The sequence below is a fragment of the Anomaloglossus baeobatrachus genome, chromosome 2, assembly GCF_048569485.1.
Source record: "Anomaloglossus baeobatrachus isolate aAnoBae1 chromosome 2, aAnoBae1.hap1, whole genome shotgun sequence".
In the NCBI taxonomy this organism is placed as follows: domain Eukaryota; kingdom Metazoa; phylum Chordata; class Amphibia; order Anura; family Aromobatidae; genus Anomaloglossus; species Anomaloglossus baeobatrachus.
Genome location: NC_134354.1, coordinates 97,169,163 through 97,192,791, shown reverse-complemented (window position 1 = coordinate 97,192,791; position 23,629 = coordinate 97,169,163). Strand labels below are relative to the sequence as shown.

At 47.3% G+C, this 23,629-nt stretch overlaps 1 protein-coding gene across 10 annotated transcripts in view; it reads right to left on the bottom strand.

Moving 5' to 3' along the window:
* Nucleotides 1-23,629, bottom strand: part of NCOR1 (nuclear receptor corepressor 1) — a 320,571-nt gene that overhangs the window by 236,861 nt on the left and 60,081 nt on the right. For all 10 annotated transcript variants that reach the window (XM_075335195.1, XM_075335194.1, XM_075335193.1 and 7 more), the window contains exon 3: nt 17,592-17,698. In XM_075335195.1, coding sequence (XP_075191310.1) covers nt 17,592-17,698 — 107 coding nt within the window. The remainder of the gene's footprint in view (nt 1-17,591; nt 17,699-23,629) is intronic.

The following is a 23,629-nucleotide window of genomic DNA, read 5'->3' as shown; positions in this document are numbered from 1 at the left end:
TACGGACATTTCTGCAGCGATCTAAAGCGCACATGTGCTCTTCAGATCGCTGCAGAAATTTCTGCAGGGCTAGTACGCAACGTGCGCACATAGCCTAAGGGTATTGAGAGCAAGACCCGAGTCCATACCCTCTTGCAAAAAGGCAAGAACATTAGGGATTGAAAAGGTCAGGGGTGACCGATTAGGACGGTTGCACCAGGAGAGATAGGTCTTCCAGGTCCTGTGATAAATGCTGGCGGAGGAAGGCTTGCGAGCATTAAGCATGGTATGAACTACCCTGGAAAAAAGATGAGACTTGGCTAGAATCAAGGATTCAAGTGCCACGCCGTCAAATGCAGGTGTGCTGTATTCTGGTGGAATATTGGACCTTGCGACAGAAGATCTGGGCGGTCGGGAAGACGCCAGGGAGTGTCACCGAGAAGGTGGAGGAGCTCTGGAAACCAGGCTCTTCTGGGTCAGTCCGGGGCCACGAGGATCACCGGGATTCCCTCCGCTTTGATTTTCTTGATTACTCTCGGAATGAGAGGGAACGGAAGGAAAACGTATGGCAGGCGAAACTGCGACCACGGGAGGACTAGAGCGTCGGAGCCGAGCGCTAGCGGGTCTCTCGACCGGGATACGAAGGGATGTACTTTGGCGTTTAGCAGAGATGCCATGAGGTCCACATCTGGGAGCCCCCAACGAAGAGTGATCTGATGGAACACCTCGTCGTGGAGGGACCATTCCTCTGCCGCTAGACCTTGCCTGCTGAGAAAGTCTGCGGCCCAGTTGTCTATCCCCGGAATATGGACAGCTGAAATAATGGGAATGTGCATCTCTGCCCAAAGAAGAATCCTGGAGACTTCTTTCATCGCTGCCCTGCTGCGAGTTCCTCCCTGACGGTTGACGTAAGCCACAGCCGTGGCATTGTCTGACTGGATGCGGACCGGGAGGCCCAGAAGAAAGGGTTGAAAGGTCTGAAGGGCCAGAAATATGGCCCTGATCTCCAGAACGTTGATATGAAGGGATCGCTCGGGATGAGACCAGCGTCCGTGAGCAGTGTGGTGGAGAAACACCACCCCCCAGCCTAACAGGCTGGCATCTGTCATGACTACGTGTCAGTGGACAGGGCGGAAGGACTTCCCCTGAGATAGGGATGAGACCTGAGTCCACCAGACGAGGGAGCTGAGGGCAGTCCGAGATAAGCGGACTGACCGGTCTAGAGAGGCTGGATTCTTGTCCCAAGAGGACAGAAGACCCAATTGCAGAGGGCGCAAATGGAATTGGGCAAACGACACGGCTTTCATGACTGCTACCATCTTGCCTAACACTCTCATCCCAATCCGGAGGGATGGGTAACGGCGGGAGCGGAGGGATTGGGCGGCCCGGATCAGGGAAGACCTCTTGTCTTCTGGAAGAAAAACCCCGGGCCTGAACCGTGTCTATCAGCATACCTAAAAAGGTGATGCGCTGATGAGGAATGAGGGATGACTTGTTGAGTTGAGAAGCCACCCTAGCCTTGAGAGCGTGTCTGGGCAAATTTGCACGCTTTCTGAGCAAACTTGAGGAGAGCTCCGCTTGACAAGTAGATCGTCCAAATAGGGAACAACCAGAACGCCTCTGGGGTGTAAAATGGACATGACGGCCGCCATGACCTTTGTGAAGACCCGAGGCGCAGTAGCCAGTCCAAAGGGAAGGGCCCTGAATTGGAAATGACGGTGTCCTACGGCAAAACGAAGGAACCGTTGATGCGATACACATATGGGAATCTATATATATAATTGCCTTATTCTGTCTGTCTGTCTGTCTGTCTGTCTGTCTGTCTTGCTCCAAAATTGTGTCCTTACGGTGACACAAAGCTGATTGGCCGCTGGGCTCGCCATGGCCCCGCCCCCCCCCACGGATTGGCCTCTCGCCCCGGCTCTCTGCAGGCCCCGCCCCCCTCACGTAATGCACGCTCGCTCTGGCCCAACTGACACGGAGCTCCGACTCCCAGGTGAGTACACACACACACATCAGATCACACTCACTCTCACACACACCTCACACATCACATCCACACACTCACAACATCCTGGGATATCGCTTGCTTCTACACCGGCTCCGTCACGATCCCAGCAGCGCCAGACATAACCTTGCGATGCTGGGATCTTGACGGAGCCCGTGAACGCTGGTAACCATTATACACATCGGGTAACTAAGGTCCCTTGGTTACCCGATGTGTATCATAGTTACCAGTGTACACCGGCTCCGTCACGATCCCAGCAGCGCCAGACATAACCTTGCGATGCTGGGATCTTGACGGAGCCCGTGAACGCTGGTAACCATTATGCACATCGGGTAACTAAGGTCCCTTGGTTACCCGATGTGTATCATAGTTACCAGTGTACACCGGCTCCGTCACGATCCCAGCAGCGCCAGACATAACCTTGCGATGCTGGGATCTTGACGGAGCCCGTGAACGCTGGTAACCATTATACACATCGGGTAAAAAAGGTCCCTTAGTTACCCGATGTGTATCATAGTTACCAGTGTACACCGGCTCCCGGTACACATGTGCAGGGAGCCGGCATTATACTCCTCTCCCCCCAGGACTACTCCTTCTATTACAGTCCTCCTATTATACTCCTCTCTGAGTATAATAGGAGAACTATTATAGCATGGGGGATGTAGCACGATGGGGGGTGCGCAGCATGGGGGATGTAGCACGATGGGGAGTGCGCAGCATGGGGGATGTAGCACGATGGGGAGTGCGCAGCATGGGGGATGTAGCACGATGGGGAGTGCGCAGCATGGGGGATGTAGCACGATGGGGAGTGCGCAGCATGGGGGATGTAGCACGATGGGGAGTGCGCAGCATGGGGGATGTAGCACGATGGGGAGTGCGCAGCATGGGGGATGTAGCACGATGGGGAGTGCGCAGCATGGGGGATGTAGCACGATGGGGAGTGCGCAGCATGGGGGATGTAGCACGATGGGGAGTGCGCAGCATGGGGGATGTAGCACGATGGGGAGTGCGCAGCATGGGGGATGTAGCACGATGGGGAGTGCGCAGCATGGGGGATGTAGCACGATGGGGAGTGCGCAGCATGGGGGATGTAGCACGATGGGGAGTGCGCAGCATGGGGGATGTAGCACGATGGGGAGTGCGCAGCATGGGGGATGTAGCACGATGGGGAGTGCGCAGCATGGGGGATGTAGCACGATGGGGAGTGCGCAGCATGGGGGATGTAGCACGATGGGGAGGTGCGCAGCATGGGGGATGTAGCACGATGGGGAGTGCGCAGCATGGGGGATGTAGCAGGATGGGGAGTGCGCAGCATGGCGGATGGAGCACGATGGCGGGTGCGCAGCATGGGAGATGTAGCACGATGGGGAGTGCGCAGCATGGGGGATGTAGCACGATGGGGAGTGCGCAGCATGGGGGATGTAGCACGATGGGGAGTGCGCAGCATGGAGGATGTAGCACGATGGGGAGTGCGCAGCATGGCGGATGTAGCACGATGGGGAGTGCGCAGCATGGGAGATGTAGCACGATGGGGGTGCGCAGCATGGGGGATGTAGCACGATGGGGGGTGCGCAGCATGGAGGATGGAGCACGATGGGGAGTGCGCAGCATGGAGGATGGAGCACGATGGGGAGTGCGCAGCATGGAGGATGGAGCACGATGGGGAGTGCGCAGCATGGGGGATGGAGCACGATGGGGGGTGCGCAGCATGGGGGATGGAGCACGATGGGGAATGCGCAGCATAGGGGATGGGGCATGATGGGGGGTGCGCAGCATGGGCGATGGAGCACGATGGGAGGTGCACACCTCCCCCCAACACACACACACACACACACGGAACCACAAACACCGTCATACACAGACACCCACACACACAGACAACGCTGCACACACACAACACCCAACACACAAACACAGCGGCATACATAAATATACGCACATACCGCACAACACACACATTGCACAAAACATACCTCCCCCCAAAACGCACCACACCCACACAAACCGCGCAACACACGCACACAACGCGACAGACACACAGCGCTCCACAAACAACGCAACACACATACAACACCGCTCTCACCCCCCGCCACATCCAGACAACACCCAGAACATGTACAGCGCCCTACACAAACACTTGGTAACTACACACAACAACATATATATATATATATATATATATCTATATCTATAACAAAAATCATACATGAACTACACAATACGTAAATTCTAGAATACCCGATGCGTAGAATCGGGCCACCTTCTAGTGTGAAAATAAGCATCTTGAATGTCTATGGAAGCTAGGAATTTTCCCGGTTCCATAGCAGCTAGTACGGCTCGCAATGATTCCATTCGGAAGGTCCGAATCCGTACGGATCTGTTTAGCCTTTTGAGGTCCAGTATAGGACGGACAGAGCCATCTTTTTTGGGGACGACAAGGAGGTTTGAATAGAAACCTTTGCCGCGCTGTTCCAGGGGCACTGGAATGATAACGTTTGCTTTCTGTAAAGAGGCTATGGCCTGAAATAAGGCCTGGCTTTGCGTTGTGGACTCAGAAACCTGTTGGCCGGTAGGGAATGGAAATCGATCTTGTAACCTGAGGTGACGATTTCTCGAACCCAAGCATCGTGAGTATGGTCTAGCCAGATATCCTGAAAAAGCAGAAGCCGCCCTCCAACAGGAGTCGGCTCTGAGGGGTACCCGGCGTCATGCTGAGGGGCCTTCGCGGGGCGAGGTCCCTTGGGTTTAGATTGTCTGGAGTGGGAACGCCAGGAAGAGTCCCTTGAGGGACCGGATCCCCGATCTGAGCGTTGCGACGACCCCTGTGATGGTTTTTGGGGGGCGGGCCGAAAGGACTGCCTGCGCCAAGAAGACTTTAAAATTTTTGGAAACAGGCCGCTTTTGTGGTAGAATGGTACTTTTACCACCCGTCGTCTCAGATATAAGCTTGTCCAGGGATTCTCCAAACAGAAGATAACCCTGGAAGGGGAGTGTGGACAGGGACTTCTTGGAGGCACTGTCCGCGTTCCATAGCTTTAGCCACAGGACTCAGCGGGCAAAAAACAGCGTTGGCTGCCGTTAGGGCTGACAAACTAGCTGCATCTAAGGAGCCGTGAAGCAAGTAATTAGAGGCTAGAGAGAACAAATCAAGGATCTCAAGAGCCTCCTAAGGAATATTGCAAGAGCGAAGCAACTTGCGCAAGTTCCTACTCCACACACTCATAGCTCTCGCCACCCATGTCAAGGCAAACAGGGGGCGCAGAGAGGAGCTGGAAGCATGGAAAATAGATTTGACCGCAGCATCAAGAGCGCGGTCAGACGAGTCCTTGAGAGACGCGGTGTCTGAGACAGACATAACTGTGTGTTTAGCCAGCCTGGATACTGGCGGATCCACAACGGGGGGTACTGACCAGAGCTTAACCAGTTCCGATGGAAAGGCATAAGCGAATGAAGGAGGATTTTTTATTAAACCTCCTATCAGGGTGATACCACCGTTTTAGATATGATTTGATGAAAAATCGGATCCTGGGCAAAGGACTTAGGAGGCTTCTTGGCCCGCTTGATTGCCGACTGAGAAGTCGGGTCCGAAGGCTGATCAGAAATCGACAGAGTGATTGACAGCCGAAATTAATGTGTCTTCCATATGTCTAGACTCAGAAGGGACATCTGAATCACAGTCAGAGTCTTGGGAATCGTGACTACTAAAGGTCACGGAGCCGGAGTCAGACTGATCATCGTCCGAGTCGGACGAGACGTAAGGGTCGCAATGGCGCCTTTTGGAGACAGCCTTTTTACGTACTGGGAACGAGACACCAGACGAAGGCGGGCTCCCCTGGGGGAGCTGAGCCGGGGGGAGGCTGTGAGAGCCTGTGGAAGGGCTGGGATATCTGAGCGGCCAGGTCATCTAACCTCTTAGACATTAGAAGAGCCCAGGCAGGAATAACGTCATCAGACTGGGGTACTGCCTGGATAGTGGCCGCAGCCAAATCCACAGACTGCACGACCTCCTGGTCCGGCAGCGGAGGCTGTTGTGACATGGTAGTAGGGGCATTGCAGCCCCGGCATAGTGGATAGCTTCGGCCATTACAAAAACGAGCGTCCACAGGTGGTACAAGCATAGTACAGGTCCATAGAGGATGCCTGGGAAGCTTTATCACCCTTGCGGTTACGCACGTCAGCAACAGTTCCACAATAAGTACAGGGAGCATCTAGCAGTATTATAAAGGGACTGCTGTGGGTGAGGAGCTGCTAGCAGTATTATAAATGACTGCCATGCAGAGCCGGTGTATACCGAGTAAAGTAGCACACCCTATCAAACAGTCGGTATATACCTACAGGCACTTGGCATATACTGCTAAAAGCTGATATACACCGCCAGAAAGGAGACACACACCGCTAGAAAAAGACAGCCATATACTACTGAACAGAGCGGTATATAGTGCTGCAGAGTCGCAGAGCCAAGGAGGCGATCTCACCCGTGTCTGCTCCCCACATGTAATGGCGTCCAGTGTTCTCTGGCAGCATGGAGGGGAGAGACGGCCCACTAGAGGGAGCGGCTTCTGGAGCAGTGGAGGGGGCATTGCTAGAATGCAGGCCGATGCCGGGAGCTAAATTAATGATACTTCCCTGGGATCACAGCCTGCATCGCCCCACATGCGCCTTTCCAGGCGGCGGTTTGGATGCAGGGAACTGACTTGTAGGGGACTGACTCGTCGTCTCCCTACCTGCTCCTGGCTCCGTCTGAAGACACGTCGGTCCTGGGATGCGGGGATCTCGGGGACGCATCTTCGGCTCAAGGCTGAAGCAGGTTCTTGGCTCTGCTAGCCCTCTGGAGCTACCTTGGTGAGAGCCTGGAGGGGTACGCAGACCCGACCACTTGGGCGCGAGGGAAGACTGACGGCTTGTGCACGCCAGGTTTCCTCTGCCCGTACGCGGGGGGAATGAGGGTGGCAAGGCACCCTGGTATTGCCCCTATCAAAAATAGAATGAATAAGAAAAGAAAAACAAAATAAAAAGTAATAATAAGCTGGGCTGAGGCACCTCTGGTGGAGCTCAGTCCAGATATGTCAGCCTCCCTGCTGACACTAGGAAAAAAACTGAGCTAGTTTCCTGCCTAGCCGGGGTTATATGCTGTGGGAGGAGGAGCTAACACTTTTTTCAAACCTAGTGTCACGCCTCCCCTGGAGACACCATATACCCCACTGTCTGTGTCCCCCAATGAAAAGGCGAGAAAGGAAATTAGCTGTGCGTACACTGCGTTTTTTTCTCAAGAACATTCTTTCTGCAGAATTTCTTGAGAAAAAGAATGAGCATGTCACTTCTTCTCTGCAGGTACCTGCGGTTTTTGCCATAGATAAGAATAAAAAAAGCACCAAAGATGCACAAAAGCGCGATAAAAACGCATGCGGTTTTCGGTGAGTTATTGGTGCGGTTTTTTGACCACAAGTGCGCTAATCTTTCAGACTCAAGAAATTTCTTGAGAAAAAGGCTTTGTTCACACTAGAAAAAGGATAAGGATAAGCAATCAAGTAGTGGTCAACCTCTTTAATAAATGACAGGCAAAATAGTTTTCAGTATTCACTACTTGGATAAACCCCTTCTCAATCCCATTATTTGCCCCCAGTAAAATAACTTGTACTCCCCTCCGGTGCTGGTGCAGTGCCAGCATTGTTGGCACTGGTTCTACTGGGGATCACATCATAATGGTATTGCAACAGGGCTGCTGCGCTCTCGTTTTCTCCAGATGTATACGATTTGTCCAAAGGCGCAAAGAGTGAAGCAGCCGCTGATTGGCTGCGGGGACTGCATGACATTATGTCACGCAATCCCCAGGAGAGACCTTACCAAATCCACTGGAACAGCACTGGAGTCAAATATGTTATTTTACAGGGTAGGGGTTGGGGAGCAAACATCTGGGGTCGTCCAAGTAGTGGACAACCCGATTATAGCACTGAATACGTGAAAATGCATGAAAAATGGATGGTAACCTATAGATGATCAGTTTTCTGCGCTCCCATTGACTAATAATGAGCAAGTCTGACATGAGATACTAAGCAGAGTATGCTTCCATATATTACATGCAGACCATTGGCCCGTGTGTAAAAGCAGCCATGTGACCTACAACATTGACTTGCACTGGTCAGTACACTATCAGTTTTGCATATGGACAGCTCAATAAGGCTGCTTTCACACCTCCGGTTTCTGCAATGCGGCACAATCCGGCACTTTGCAGGAAAATCGCAACCGTTTTTTTTTGCTGCCGGTTGCGTTTTTCTGCATAGACTTTAATTAGTGCTGCATTGTGCCGCATGGGCTCCCGTTCGGTCCGGTTTTTGCCGCATGCGGCAGATTTAGCCGATGCGGCGGCCGGATGGAACGTTGCCTGGCACGTTTTTTCGTGCGGCAAAAAAAACCGCATCGCGCCGCATTCGGCCGATGCGGCGCATTTTTCAATGCATGCCTATGGCGGCCGGATGCGGCGCGATGCGGCAATAACCGCATCCGGCCGCCGCATGCGGTTTTTGCCACTGCGCATGCTCAGTAGCATGCCGCAAGCGGCAAAAACCGGACTGGCCGTAAAGGAAAAACTTATGCAAAGGATGCGGTGTGTTCACCACATCCGTTGCATAGCTTGCACAGCCGGATTGAGCCGCAGAGCTCAAGCCGGATGTGTGAAAGCAGCCTAAGCAGATCAAGCCTGTAGTTACAGAATGTATTGTGCTGCGGAGCTGCATTCACCATACTGCAAGCTTCCTTTCCTAGATCAGTGCCATACAGCTTGGGCTGTGTTCACTTCACGTGATGGCATATAACAGTGATAAGACATCACTTCATGGTTTCTGACGGTTTAGGCTACTTTCACACTTGCGTTGGACGGCTTCCGTAGCATTGTGTTGTGTGACGGATGCAACGGATGCTACGGATCGTACAAAACAACGGAAAGCTTTTTTCTTTTTTACAGTTTTACCAGCAGCAGACTATTGTGAACGATCAGCTGATCGCTCTCAATAGCCGGCGACTGGGCGCTCAGCTGATCGCTCTCAATAGCCGGCGACTGGGCGCTCAGCTGATCGCTCTCAATAGCCGGCGACTGGGCGCTCAGCTGATCGCTCTCAATAGCCGGCGACTGGGCGCTCAGCTGATCGCTCTCAATAGCCGGCGACTGGGCGCTCAGCTGATCGCTCTCAATAGCCGGCGACTGGGCGCTCAGCTGATCGCTCTCAATAGCCGGCGACTGGGCGCTCAGCTGATCGCTCTCAATAGCCGGCGACTGGGCGCTCAGCTGATCGCTCTCAATAGCCGGCGACTGGGCGCTCAGCTGATCGCTCTCAATAGCCGGCGACTGGGCGCTCAGCTGATCGCTCTCAATAGCCGGCGACTGGGCGCTCAGCTGATCGCTCTCAATAGCCGGCGACTGGGCGCTCAGCTGATCGCTCTCACATGCCGGCGGCCGGGCGCTTGACTGAACGTTTCAGCCACCGAGAAACAAAATAAAGTTTCTGTGATTTAAAAAAAAAAAACAAACATGCGGAGTGAAAAATAAAGGTTTCCGTCGCTCCAAAAAAACGTTACATGCTGCGTTCCTTCCGCTGGACGCAGCGTCAAAATAACGAGGCTGCGTCGTCCATACAAGTCTATGGAGAATAGTGCAGTGCGTTAACGGACTACGCTATTCTCCATAGTGACGGACTCCGCTGAACGCAAGTGTGAAAGTACCCTTAATAGGACCACCACCGTTCCTGAGGATAAAGGAGCGGCTCCAACACTGCGGTCCCTTCAGTTTGTCCCTGCAGGGCGGCGCTCTCTGGCACTAAGCTGTGCAGGGTCTACAGCCCTGTTCACCTGAATGAAGAGGTGCTTCTGCAGGTCAGGTCCCAAGTGCGATGCCCCCCTTGTGTGACACCTATATACCCTACCGGGGCTTGAGAAGACAACCTGTGTGGGCAGCATTCATATTTTTCGAATTAGTTTTAAAAATATGGAGGGAAATGTGGATTCTCAGAAGTTTCACATTAATATTGGAGCTAAGCAGAAACTTGTAAAGCAGAGAAGCAGGGACTTTTAATAAAAGGGTGGGGGGAGGGGATATATAAAAAATCCTGTGATATGTTTTAGGCTCTCATTTATCAAGCGAGATCATTTCAAAACCAATATTTATTCACTGCGCGGCCGCGGAGCGATTCGCTTTACTACGTTCTGGAAAAGCACATTTCTGCTTAGCTCCAGGCTACGTGGTTGGCGGACTGTTTTAGAAGGAAACCAGATTTGCCGAGCTAGCAATCTGACGGACCCGGAGAACATTCCAGTGTGGTTTTAGGACGGACATTTCCAGCAGAAGAATTCCTGGAGCCATTAGGCAATGTGACTTTGGATAAATAAGATACCCACCTTAACAGGTAACAGATCGTTAGGTGGGAGCCCCTCTCATAAATGAAGGCAGCTGAAACTACATACCGCACCGCTAAACAAAGTGACAACTGTCCTAAAAAGCACGCCAAGCACCAAAGCTTCCCCGAGCATCTGAGTCAGCAGTCATATATGAACTAAAGGGAATCTGTCAGCAGGTTTTTGCTATGTAATCTGAAGACCGCATGCAATAAGGGTTAAAACAAAAAATTCAGTGATGCCTGTCTTGTCAAGATGCGATCTGTGGTTTATTTGCTAGGCTTGTTTAAGCATTAGGACTTATCATTGCTTGGATTACAATGTCACTGTCACGGTAGTCCAGCAGGCCCCCTCCTCTGATTGACTCCTTAAGGCCACGTCTCACTAAGCGACATCGCTGCTGAGTCACGTTTTTTGTGACACAACAGCGATCTTGCTAGGGATGTCGCTGTGTGTGACATCCAGCAACGACCTGGCCCCTGCTGTTAGGTCGCCGGTTGTTGCTGAATGTCCTGGACCATTTTTTGGTCGTTGCTCTCCTGCTGTGAAGCACAGATCGCTGTGTGACAGCGAGAGAGCAACAACTGAATGTGCAGGCAGCAGGAGCCGGCTTCTGCGGACGCTGGTAACCAAGGTACACATCGGGTAACCAAACAAAGCGCTTTTCTTGGTTACCCGATATTTACCTTGGTTACCAGCGTCCGCAGCTTCTAGAAGCCAGCTCCCTGCTCACTGCACACGTAGCCAAGGTACACATTGGGTAACTATAAGCAAAGCGCTTTGCTTAGTAACCTGATGTGTACTATGGTTACCAAGCACAGCATCTTTACACGGGTCGCTGGTGGCTGATGTCTGATCGCTGTGGAGATCTGCCTGATTGAAAGCTCACCAGCGACCATGTAGCGACGCTCCAGCGATCCCTGCCAGGTCAGATCGTTGGTGGGATCGCTGGAGCGTCGCTTAGTGTGACGGTACCTTTAGGCTATGTGCCCACGGGAAATTAAACCTGTGGATTTATCTGCGGATTTTCTGGCTTTTCAGATAAACCGGTAGGTTTCAGCATGTACATACACTCCCCATGTTATCCTATGGGACATGGGGCGTGCGGCTGTGGAACATGCTGCGGATGTCCCGCTGCCGCACATAACTGCATGTCAATTATTTCTGCGGAAATCCCGGCCCTCCACTATATAGATAGAGGTTGGGACTTCCGCAGGTAAGTCGCACGAATGCCCACAGGTTTACCGCAGCTATTTCGCTGTACTACCGCAGCTAAAAATAGCTGCGGATTCCGGCGAGCAGCTGCGGGAAGCCTGCGGATGTACCTGCGGATATATCCGCAGGTACAAACTCCCGTGGGCACATAGCCTTACTGTCAATGTACAATCTGTATAGAGAGCCTGGTGTGGATGGGACAGATCTCTGGACTCTGCTAAATCCAAAAATTCTGAATGTGTCAGAACAGCTGCACCCAGTAATCAAAGTGAGACATCATTAGATTCAGGAGATAAGGTATGCACACCAGTGACTATGTAAGGGGAATACATGAAATAGCAGAAACTGCTGTGTGAATACTGACTTGAAAAATCCAATAGCTATATGCAAGAGTGAAAATGTGAAAAATGGAATCTGCATTAGGGTATGTGCACACGTTGCTTTTTTTTCCGCGCGGAAAAAAACGCACCCTCTGGCAGAGGGGAGAATAGTAAACAATGCTTTTTGAGAAACAACGCATCGAAAACGCATGCGTTTTTCATGCGTTTTTTTAGGTGCGTTTTTTAAGACTTGGGTACCTATACGTCAGAAAACCCCCACAAGTGACCCCATTTTGGAATCTGCACCCCTCAAGGATTTTATTCAGGAGTATATTAATAATTTTGAATCCACAGCTACTTCCCCCAAAATGTAGCTGTAGCAACAATATTCTCACTGTTAGGCTATGTGGCCATGATCCAGCGACACGGCGTCTAGTACCCAGTGTCAGCCTTCCTGCAGAGATGTGAGTGTTTCCCACGGGAGAACGCAGCTGCCCATGCCCACGATTTGGGTTCAGGCTGCTGTGGGGCTCTATGCTACCTGCAGAGAACACTCATCTACGCAGCATAAATTGACATGCTGAGGCTCGGGAAGCTGCACCACCGGTCGGTTTATGCTGCGGAGAAAAGAAGCACAGTGGGCATGAGATTTCTAAAAATCCTTCCACTGTGCTTCTACTGCACAACGCAGCGTCATGGACGCAGGGAAAACAATCTGCGCCCAAAACGCTGCAAACCCCGATTGTGGGCATCCAGCCTAAAAAGCGTCAATGGAGGTCAAATATATATACAACGTCCCCCCCCCTGCATATTCTAAGCTGGCACCTTTAGTACCTTTCATGTGGCACTAAAGGGTGCCTAGCCTAGTTTTTATCACAAAAAACAAAAAAAAAATGGCGTGGGGTCCCCCCTATTTTTGATAGCCAGTCAGGGTAAAGCAGACAGCTGTAGCCTGCAAACCACAGCTGGCAGCTTCATCTTGTCTGGTGATCAATTTGGAGGGCTCCCCAGGTTTTTTTTTTTTTATTTATAAATAAAAATAATAAAAAAAAAATAACATGGGGTCCCCCCAAATTAGATCACCAGCCAAGGTGAAGCTGACAGCTGAGGTCTGGTATTCTCAGGGTGGGAAGAGCCATGGTTATTGGACTCTTCCCAGCCTAAAAATAGCAGGCCACAGCCGCCCCAGAAGTGGCGCATCCATTAGATGCGCCAATCCTGGCGCTTCGCCCCAACTCATCCCGCGCCCTGGTGCGTTGGCTAACGGGGCAATAAATGGGGTTGATACCAGATGTGTAATGTCACCTGGCATCAAGCCCAGCAATTAGTGATGTCACGGCGTCTATCAGACACCCGACATAACTAATTGACAGTAAACAAAAGCAAAAAAAGACAACAAAAAATTTTTTATTAGAAAAAACACTCCCCAAATCATTCCCTTGTTCTCCAATTTAATAAAAAAAATGGGTCCGCAGAAATCCATCTGGATGTCCCACGTCGCCTCTGGACCTTCTAGAATATGGGGGCACGTTCAGGGAACGTATCCCCCATTTTCTAGGAGGGCAGACCCTCCATTTGAGGAGAGTGGGTGCAAAAATCTGCACCCACTCTCCCCGGGTCACAGCTGCAGACTGCCGAGCAGCCAGCACAGCTCACACTGAACACAGTGCTGGCTGTCAGCTGCTCTGCTCATGTGACCGGCCGGCGTCTGCTGTGAAGGAGGAGGGAGCCGCGGGGGATCAGCGCTGCGACCGGACAGGTATGTATGACACCGGGGGGGAATTGGGGTGAACGGGCAGGGCCTGGGTGCATTTTTCTGTCGCATGTCTCAAGGCACATGCGACAGATAACATAGGAGCAGGGTGGCCAGTGCGCTACTGTGCGCGCGGCCATGTTGGATTTTCGGGAGGGGGGTCGGGGGTCGGGGCGGGCACTTTGGCGACACCGGGGGCTTTGCCAGGAAGTGAGGTCAACAGGAAACCTCTTGACCTCACTTCCAGGTAAATGCCTGCGTTCTGGCGTGCCGACAAAGCCCGCGGACCGCAACAAAAAAGCAGGTCCATGCGGTGTAGCTGCGTTCTGACCCCACATCATTGATTTCAATGGGGGAGAGAACGCAGCCACAACGCACAAAAGAAGTGACATGCTGCTTTTCTTTCCGCACCGATTTTTGGCATCCAAAACGCTGCGGAAAGAAACGCAGCGTGTGCACTGATTTTTCAGCTTTCCCATACACTTTGCTGGGAAAGCTGAACGCATGCAATTTGCCACTGAAACGCTGCGGTTCAAAACGCAGCGTTTCCGCGGTAAAAAACGCAACGTGTGCACACAGCCTAACTGCCATGAACATATGAATCAAGAGAAATTTAGCTACTGAATTGATCAATGCAATAGAGCCCCAACACTACGCCAAAGTATTTCTCTACGTTGGGGTCCCTAGCTTGTGTGTGTCCTCTCATGCAGTTAAAAAACTTACCGTGTATGGGAAGCTGAGACCCAGGCTATTTATGCGTATGATATGGATTGGCAATAGGTGTGGTTGGGGAGGGTTCACAAACGAAAAAATACTAACAAATAGGAATAACGTTTGGAACACCATTCTAAGTCCGAACTGGGTGCAAAAACCTAAAAAAAGGTTTTTGCACCCAGTTCGGACTTAGAATGGTGTTCCAAACGTTATTCCTATTTATCATTAGATTCAGGATCTCTTTGCCTACATCATGCTGCTCTCAGATGAGGTAGCAAAAACCTGCTGACAGATTCTTTTTAAAGATGCTGCCGATACTAAGGAAAGGTCGACCATGATGTAAAAGAGCACACCTATCACAAAGACAGTCCCCCCACTCAAACAGCACTGTATACTCCTATACATGCAACCTGGGGCAGGGCAATATTGTTTTGGAACAAAAATATGGTAAAAAGAAAGTTGTCAGGATTTAGACCCCAAACCGCCAACAACCTGTAATCCAGGATGGATAATTGATTCGGCATAACAGAGAGAAAAAGCTTAGATTGATGTAAAGGTGTAAGAAGTCACGGACAGGAGATGGTCTTGTGGACAATGAAGCCAGAAAGTGTTTGTCCTGGCACCAAATATAACAAACTACCAACGGTATGTGACGCATGAGTGCCGAGAAGAGGTGTTCTGGATCATCATAAACCTCTGCTGGAAACTGCTTGTGATACAAACCTAGTACAAAGGATGTCAAGCGAGAAGAAAGCCAGTGTCACAGATGGGGAAACCGATTGCAGGCAGGTTACACCAAATCAGACAGAAAATAAAAGATCATCACTGTGATCCTGGCACCGTCATGGGTAACAGGCTGGTGACAGATTAGGAGTCTAAATTATCCCTTTAAATGATGTATGATAAATCTGTTTTTATTGAAATTTTTTCATTACATAAAGAAAGCAACAAAGAGTATGAATAAAATACTGAATAATACATTAGCCACATCCTCTTTATATTATCGACCCCCTTTAAATGATGTATATAGGGATTTGTGCAGGGACTTGACTTTCAACACCTCCGATAATATTTTTTTATGTATTGGCGTCAACAAAACTGTTGGAATCTCAAATACATTACATCATCAGGAGGACCACTCTCTGCATTTTTCTGGGTGTGTGGCTCGACTTTATGAGGTTTTGTAATGATGTCAGTACTAGGGACTCAAATTTATGACTTGAAGAGCACCAACCACCAGGATTTTCCTATATAAACTAAAGCCAGTGCTATACTGGTGCTATCATGCTGATTCTATACATACCTTTAGGTGTGAGATAGGGTGTATAGTTTCTGAAATACAGGCAAATAAAGTTTGTGAAATACACTGTTAATTTGATTGATAGGTGCTGCAGAATATCTAATAGGTGGGTCGGGTTTTGCTAGTTAGGCTGCTTTCACATTACGTTTTTTAAACATGCGTCATGAACGTTTTTTTAACGCAGAAACGGATCCAGTGCAAATGCGTTTTCATTTCAATGCATTTGCAATGGACTTGCGTCAACATGCGTTCACCTGCGTTTGTGTGCGTTATAGTGAGGATCCAGCGACTTGCAGTTTTTTAACTTTTTTCAAAAACGCTACTTGTAAATTGCTGGATCCGGACTATACTGCATGCAAACGTATGTGAACGCTGGCATGCTGATAGACAGGATCCTGCTTGCTCTAGTGAGCATGCCCAGAAACCAGTCTCGCGTGATCAGTCCCTCTCTCCCCCTCCCTCTCTCTCCCCCGCCTGAGAGCGGAGGACGCTCGTATCCAAGGTAAATATCGGGTAACCGCGGGCTTAGTTACCCGATGTTTACCTTGGTTACGTGTGCAGGGAGCAGGCAGCCCTGCTCCCAGCAGCTGCAGACGCTCGTAACCAAGGTAAATATCGGGTATCCAAGCAAGTTACCCGATGTTTACCTTGGTTACGAGCCTCCGCAGCTGTCAGATGTCGGCTCCCAGTCTTTCACGTTCAGTTCCCCTCACTCCCGATCACATGACTCCAAACCCCGCCCATAAATTTAAAGTGTCAGGATCCTGCAAAATAACACATGCGTTTGCATGCGTTTTTCTTTGCAAAAACAGGATTCGCTTTTGCAGCAAAAAAAGTTCATGACGCATGCTAAAAAAAATGTAGTGTGAAAGCAGCCTTATTCCTGCCCCCATCTGCCTGCCTGTCCTTCCTCCCCATCTCAAATATTACAGGGGGAAGAAGGAGGAACAGAGGAGACAGATTTCCTCAGTACACAAAACATTGTTGGTTATAAATGACTTAGTGACTAAATGTAGAACTGGTGTAGGAAGGTTGAACTAGATGGACCTAGGTCTTTTTTTCAACCTAAGTAACTATGTAACAAGGGCGGGAATAACTAGCAAAACCCGACCCACCTAATAGATATTCTGTAGCACCTATCAATCAAATAAACAGTGCATTTCCCAATCTTTACTTGCCTGTATTTCAGTAACTATACATCCTAGCTGACAACTAAAGGTATGTATAGAATCAGCATGATAGCACCAGTATAGCACTGGCTTTAGTTTATATAGGAAAATCCTGGTGGTTGGTGCGCTTTAAATATGACCTGCTCCAGATATTTGAACATTGGGAGCAGCAGTGTTATCAGACTGACTGCACAAGACAGAACTAGAACATATGTAAAAACCCATAAAAAAGTATCTCTGTTTCAGAGGAGAAAAAAAAAACGTACTACTTAAAAACGTATTCAAACGCATCATAAGCGGAGTTTATCCATTACCCCTGGATTCTACAATCTGCAATTGCTGCCATTGAATAAAATGCTTCATTGTCTTCTTGCAGACAGTGAAAAGCCGTCCTTGGTCTCATGACCAAAACAGATTGTCACCAACTGGCAGTAAGCAATGAAGGATCACATTCATAGCTCCTGGCCACACAACCCTACTGTAGACATGTAAGGGGGGAGGCTCCTGCTGCAGACAGTTTTCAGATGGCCAGACATAATACAATGCGGAGAAGAATTGATATATGTATTTTAGATTGAAATTTACACTAAATAAAAGCAAAAGGGAACAGAAGGGTAAGGGGAAAAAAACAACTTGTAGACTTGATAGAAAAATGTCTGAAACTACAATATCCTTCTAATATGAATGACGCTCGTTTTCTGACCTACATACAAAGCAATGATATTTGTCATGTGGCTACACCACTTACCGTTCGGACACAGGATGAAATTCTGAGAGCAAAGATGGACGCCTCCGCAGCTGCTGTTGCTGCAAAGCTTCCAAATGAGCATTTCGGTACTCGGGGATAGAAAACTCCTAAAAAGAAATGAGACAATAATTAGTATTTAAATAGCCCAGTCTACTGCAGATAACATATCTAACAAACTCCTTTCAGGGGGTATTCAGTGGATGGATACTGAGTAACTAACTGGATAGGAGAAGTTCAGAGGATCATGGTGCCCTAGTGCAACATCCAAGAAGTCTATGGCCTAATAGTTCCCCAAAACAAGATCCTAAGGGGAAATAACATGGAACATAATCCATTAGACGACAGACTGTGAAGACTATGCTTACTTATACACCATGTAGAGATCTTCCCAGCAAAACTTCAATATTCTTTTTATTTTTCTTCCAGGAGGAAAAAAAAAAAAATGGGTATCTAACCATATCAGTATATTTCTTGAAATTATATTTCCAATATATCCCAATATATAAAACGAAAGTAAGCAAAAAAATGTGCATAATTACCCTTTCACGCCATACTGACATTGGTTGCACTGGTACGTCCAATATCGGCTCCCTGACTTTGATGCGGGCTCAGAAGTTGAGTCGGTATTTTTTAACGGCAGATGATGGCTGTGTAATTTAGCCATCATCTGCCTCTAATGGGAATGGAGCTCCGCCTGCGGCTGTCAACCTGATTATTGCTGTCAATCTAGGACAGCTGCATTTACAACGCTGGGGGGGGCGCTATACTAACTTTTCATAAGTGTTTCACGAGACACAATCGCGGGACGACATTGAATTGCCATGACAGCCGGGAATCTGAGGAGGAAATCCTGTACCTGTCATGACAATACTCCTGTGATGATGAAGGCAACTAGGAAATACGGTGAGAAAATAAAAATGAATCACCCACTTTTTCCTTCATTAAAATTTAAGAAAAAAAATAAAAAATACACGTATGTAGTATCTTCACATCTGTAGATATCTGATCTATCAAAATATAAATAAAAAAAACAGAATTGCAGTATTTCAGCCACTGCCAAACATGGCATCAATAAAAACATCAGCTAAAGTCACAAACAAAAAAAAAAAAAAAAAAAATCACATAGCCCAATCACCCGACAATTGAGACCGTTCTGGGTCTATCTAAGGCTACTTTCACACTTGCGTTGGACGGCTTCCGTAGCATTGCGTTGTGTGACGGATGCGTTGCATATAGTGGCACAACGGATGCTACGGATCGTACACAACAACGGAAAGCTTTTTTTTTTTCCCTTCTTTACAGTTTTACCGGCAACAGACTAGTGTGAACGATCAGCTGAGCGCTCTCATATGCCGGCGGGCGGGCGCTAGCTGAACGCTTGGCCACCGAGAGACAAGATAAAGTTTGTGATTTATTAAAAAAAAAAAAAAAGGAGCATGCGCAGTGAAATCCCTCGGATTGCGCTGCTCAAAAAAACGTTACATGCAGCGTTCCTTCCGCCCGGCCCAGCGTCAAAATAACGACGCTGCGTCGTCCAGCGGATGCAACGCTGACACTTGCGTTACAGTGCGTTGTCCATACAAGTCTATGGAGAATAGCGCAGTGCGTTAACGGACTGCGCTATTCTCCATAGTGACGGACTCCGCTGAACGCAAGTGTGAAAGTACCCGAATGGTGAAAAAAGCCAATATTACTGACCCCGAGAAATATTATGTCATTATAAACATATAATAAACGTTATAAATAAAAAAAAAAAACAAAAAAAAAACAATAGCAGAAATGTGCTTTTTTTCCGCTAATTCGCCACACTTGAAATTTTTTTTCCCCGCTTTACAGTACATTAGATGATAAAATGGAAGGTGTCACGGAAAAGTACATCAGGTGCCGAAAAAACTAGATCGCATAGGTCAATGGGAAATAAAATGTATGCCTCTTGCAAAAAAAAAAAAAAAAACGTAAAAAACCCCCAAAAAACTGGAAAATCGACTTGTCTGAAAGGGGTTAAAAAAAATAAATCTATAAAACAAAGATTTTTCTTGCATTGGCAATTTATTTTCGGCTTTCTTCTCGATCCTGCTACTTATCCATGAACATCTAATAACCCAGGCTATTTTTGTACTAGATTAGAGGGATTTCCCTCCATTAAAACAAATTTCGTAACAAATCCATCAAAAATAATTCCTGCTCTGCGTCCTAGCTGTGCCCCTGTCTGCAGTTGCTGAGACGGGCACCGCAGCAGCTGCTCTGTCCCATGACAATAATGCGTTCTTTAAATAAATCCCAGTTACATAACTCGTCCTGCGAGCACACTAATGGCAGGACGGGCAGAGCGCTGGAGGGCAGAGTGCAGGGGGCTAAGATACACCCCCCGCCCTGCTGCACATCCGTTATCTAATCACAGTCTGCCCCTCAATCTACCGCAGCCCTTACTTTATTACTGGACTCATGTGTGCACTCATTTCAGCATGACCTGCATTAAACTATTGCCAATGTACATCACCGCATGGCTGTACAGTGCCTAGCCATATCATAGAGTTATTTATAAATATATATATATATATATATATATATATATATATATATATATATATATTACACATACATACATTATATATATATATATATATATATATATATATATATATACAAACACACACACACACATATATATACACACACTGTATGTTCAAACTCACCTGTGGTAAATAAAAGGTGCAGGCAATATGAAAATCACACCTGAAGCCAGATAAAAAGGTGAGAAGTTGACTTTCGAGCTTCATTGTATACATGTGTGTGTGTGTGTATATATATATATATATATATATATATATATATATATATATATATATATATATATATATATATATATATATATATATATACACACATACATATACACACATAGTATATATAACGTATACACACACCTATATATACACACACGCTATAATGCTATATTATTTATATATATATATATATATATATATATATACATATATATATATATATATATACATATATACACACATACATACATACATGCACACACACAGATACATATACAATCATACACGAAAGACAACTTCTCCCCTTTTTATCTGATTTCAGCTGTGATTTTCATATTGCCCACACCTGTTATTTGCCACAGGTACATATGAACGAGAATCACATGTTTAGAACAAAGTTTGTTTTTTTTTACTCCTTTTTTTGTGTTGTTCCAATACACAGAAAGGAAGAAAAGGTGTATAACAAAACGTGCAAATAAAACTTTTTTAAATGAAAAAGTATACTTGCAATATTTGTGTGTATATCTGATTAATCTTGCGATTGTCACACTTTTTTTATATATATATTACACATATACATACACACACACATACATACATACATACATACATACATACATACATACATACATACATACATACATACATACATATATATATATATATATATATATATATATATATATACATATACATATACACACAGACATATGTGTCCTCGCACATGCCCATTGGATGATTCAATTCAAAAACAAAGGTCGGGGTCTGGCCATTGTGGCTGTGTGAATGTGTTATTTCCTGTAAAAACAGGAATTTTGAGTCTACAAACTCTCCAGTGGTTTGTGTAAAAATTTAAAGATTTTTATTTGTTTTTAATATTGATTGTGGTATATGGATTAAACACAAGTTGGGAGAGATTGCGGTCAACAGCCATCTACTATGTATGAGGGCCTTAATCCTGCAGCCCCCAGGCACTTTCCGTTTTTGCTCCTTTTCTTCCGAGAGCCGTAACTTTTTTATTTTTCTGTCAATCTTGCCATATGAGGGCTTGTTTTTTGCGGGACGAGTTGTACTTTTAAATGAAGCCATAGGTTTTACCATATAGTGTACTGGAAAACAGCAAAAAAATTCCAAGTGTGAAAAAAGTGAGATCGCACAATAGTTTTTGGGATATTTTATTCACCGTGTTCACTATATGATCAAACTGATGTATCTATGTGATGCCTGAGGTCGGTGCGAGTTTGTAGACACCAAACATGTATAGGTTTACTTGTATCTAAGGGGTTAAAAAAAATTCACAAGTTTATCCAATAAAAGTGGCGCACGTTTTGCGCCATTTTCCGAAACACGTAGCGTTCTCATTTTTCAGGATCTATGGCTCAGTGACGGCTTATTTTTTGCATCTCAAGCTAACATTTTTAATGGTACCATTTTTGCGCAGATGCTACGTTTTGATCGCCTGTTATTGCATTTTGCGTAAAACATGCGGCGACAAAAAAACGTAATTTTGGAGTTTGGAATTTTTTTGCCACTACGCCGTTTACCAATCAGATTAATTGATTTTATATTTTGATAGATCGGGCATTTCTGAACACGGCGATACCAAATATGTGTTTATTTATTTTTTAACCCTTTAATTTTCAATGGTGTGAAAGGGGGGTGATTTGAACTTTTAGGTTTTTTTTTATTTTTTAAAACTTTTTTTTTTATTTTACTAGTCCCGCTAGGGGTCTATAGCGATCAGCAATCCGATCGCTCTGATCTATCTGCTGATCACAACTATACAGCCGTAAACAGCAGATACGGTCACTTCCTGTTTCCCTCTGCTACGAGCCGAGGGAAAACGAAAGTGAAACATCATAGCTGCAGGCGACGTCACATGACCCTGTGCTACGATGGTAACCACCGAAAGTCACGTGATCACTCACGTGACTTCCGGTGGGGGCGGCGGCAAGTAAAAATCATGGCCGCGCGCATATAGATCTCGCTGCCAGACTTTGGCAGCGAGATTTAAGGGGTTAAATGTTGCGAATGGAAGAGATTCCATTCGCAATATGCAGGCACACGTCAGCTGTTGAAAAAGCTTTGATATGTGTGTGCCGACCGCTGCCAGGGGGCGGGGCTTAACCTGACACGCTCCATGACGAATAGATCCGTCCAAGGTCGTGAAGGGGTTAAAGGTCCCTTAAGACACTATGTTCACATGCAGCATTTTATTTTGGGCGTCAAAACCTGTTCTCTTCGCAATAAAAATGCTGCGCTTGAAACGACGTTTTTTCAGCATTTTCCGTGATTATTTTGTTGTGCTTTCTTCGGGGAAGGGGGGGGGGGGGGGGGGGGGGAGTTAGGATTAGATGTGAGCATTCTTTAAAGTATGCTTAATAAATTTACTTGTATTCAATTGTATTGTATGCGAAAATGTAGCAAAAAAACTGTCGTTTTTACAGGTTTCTGTGCCCTCTATGGGTGAAAAAAAGAGCTGCAAAAAAATTAAAATTCATTAAGCTGCAGATTTAAAAAAAAAAAAAAAAAAAAGGGTCAAATTCTATCAAGAAACAAATCCAAAAAAAGAGAATTTTGTTACTTACCGTAAATTCTTTTTCTTATAGTTCCGTATTGGGAGACCCAGACCATGGGTGTTTAGCTTCTGCCTCCGGAGGACACACAAAGTACTACACTTAAAAGTGTAGCTCCTCCCTCTGAGCTTATACACCCCCTGGTAGCCAGTCCTAGCCAGTTTAGTGCAAAAGCTGAAGGAGAATAGCCACCCACAAGTAGAACCGAGTAAGAACCGGAACAACCGGAGACTCTGTCCACGACAACAGCCGGTGATAACACACGGAACAAGAAAATTGCCAACAGGCAACAGGGAGGGAGCTGGGTCTCCCAATACGGAACTATAAGAAAAAGAATTTACAGTAAGTAACAAAATTCTCTTTTTCTTTATCGTTCCTTTGGGAGACCCAGACCATGGGACGTTCCAAAGCTGTCCCTGGGTGGGAATAAACAGAAAAAACTAAGAAGTAGGCGGAGCCTAACTTCACAAATGAAGGATGTGTCTGCCCAAGCTCGCATCTGCCGAAGCATGAGCATGCACTTGGTAGTGCTTCGAAAAGGTGTGCAGGCTAGTCCAAGTGGCAGCCTGACAGACTTGTTGAGCCGTAGCCTGGTGCCTAAAAGCCCAAGAGGCACCGACAGCTCTGGTCGAGTGTGCTTTGATCCCCGGCGGGGGAGGCACCTGAGTACTCTGGT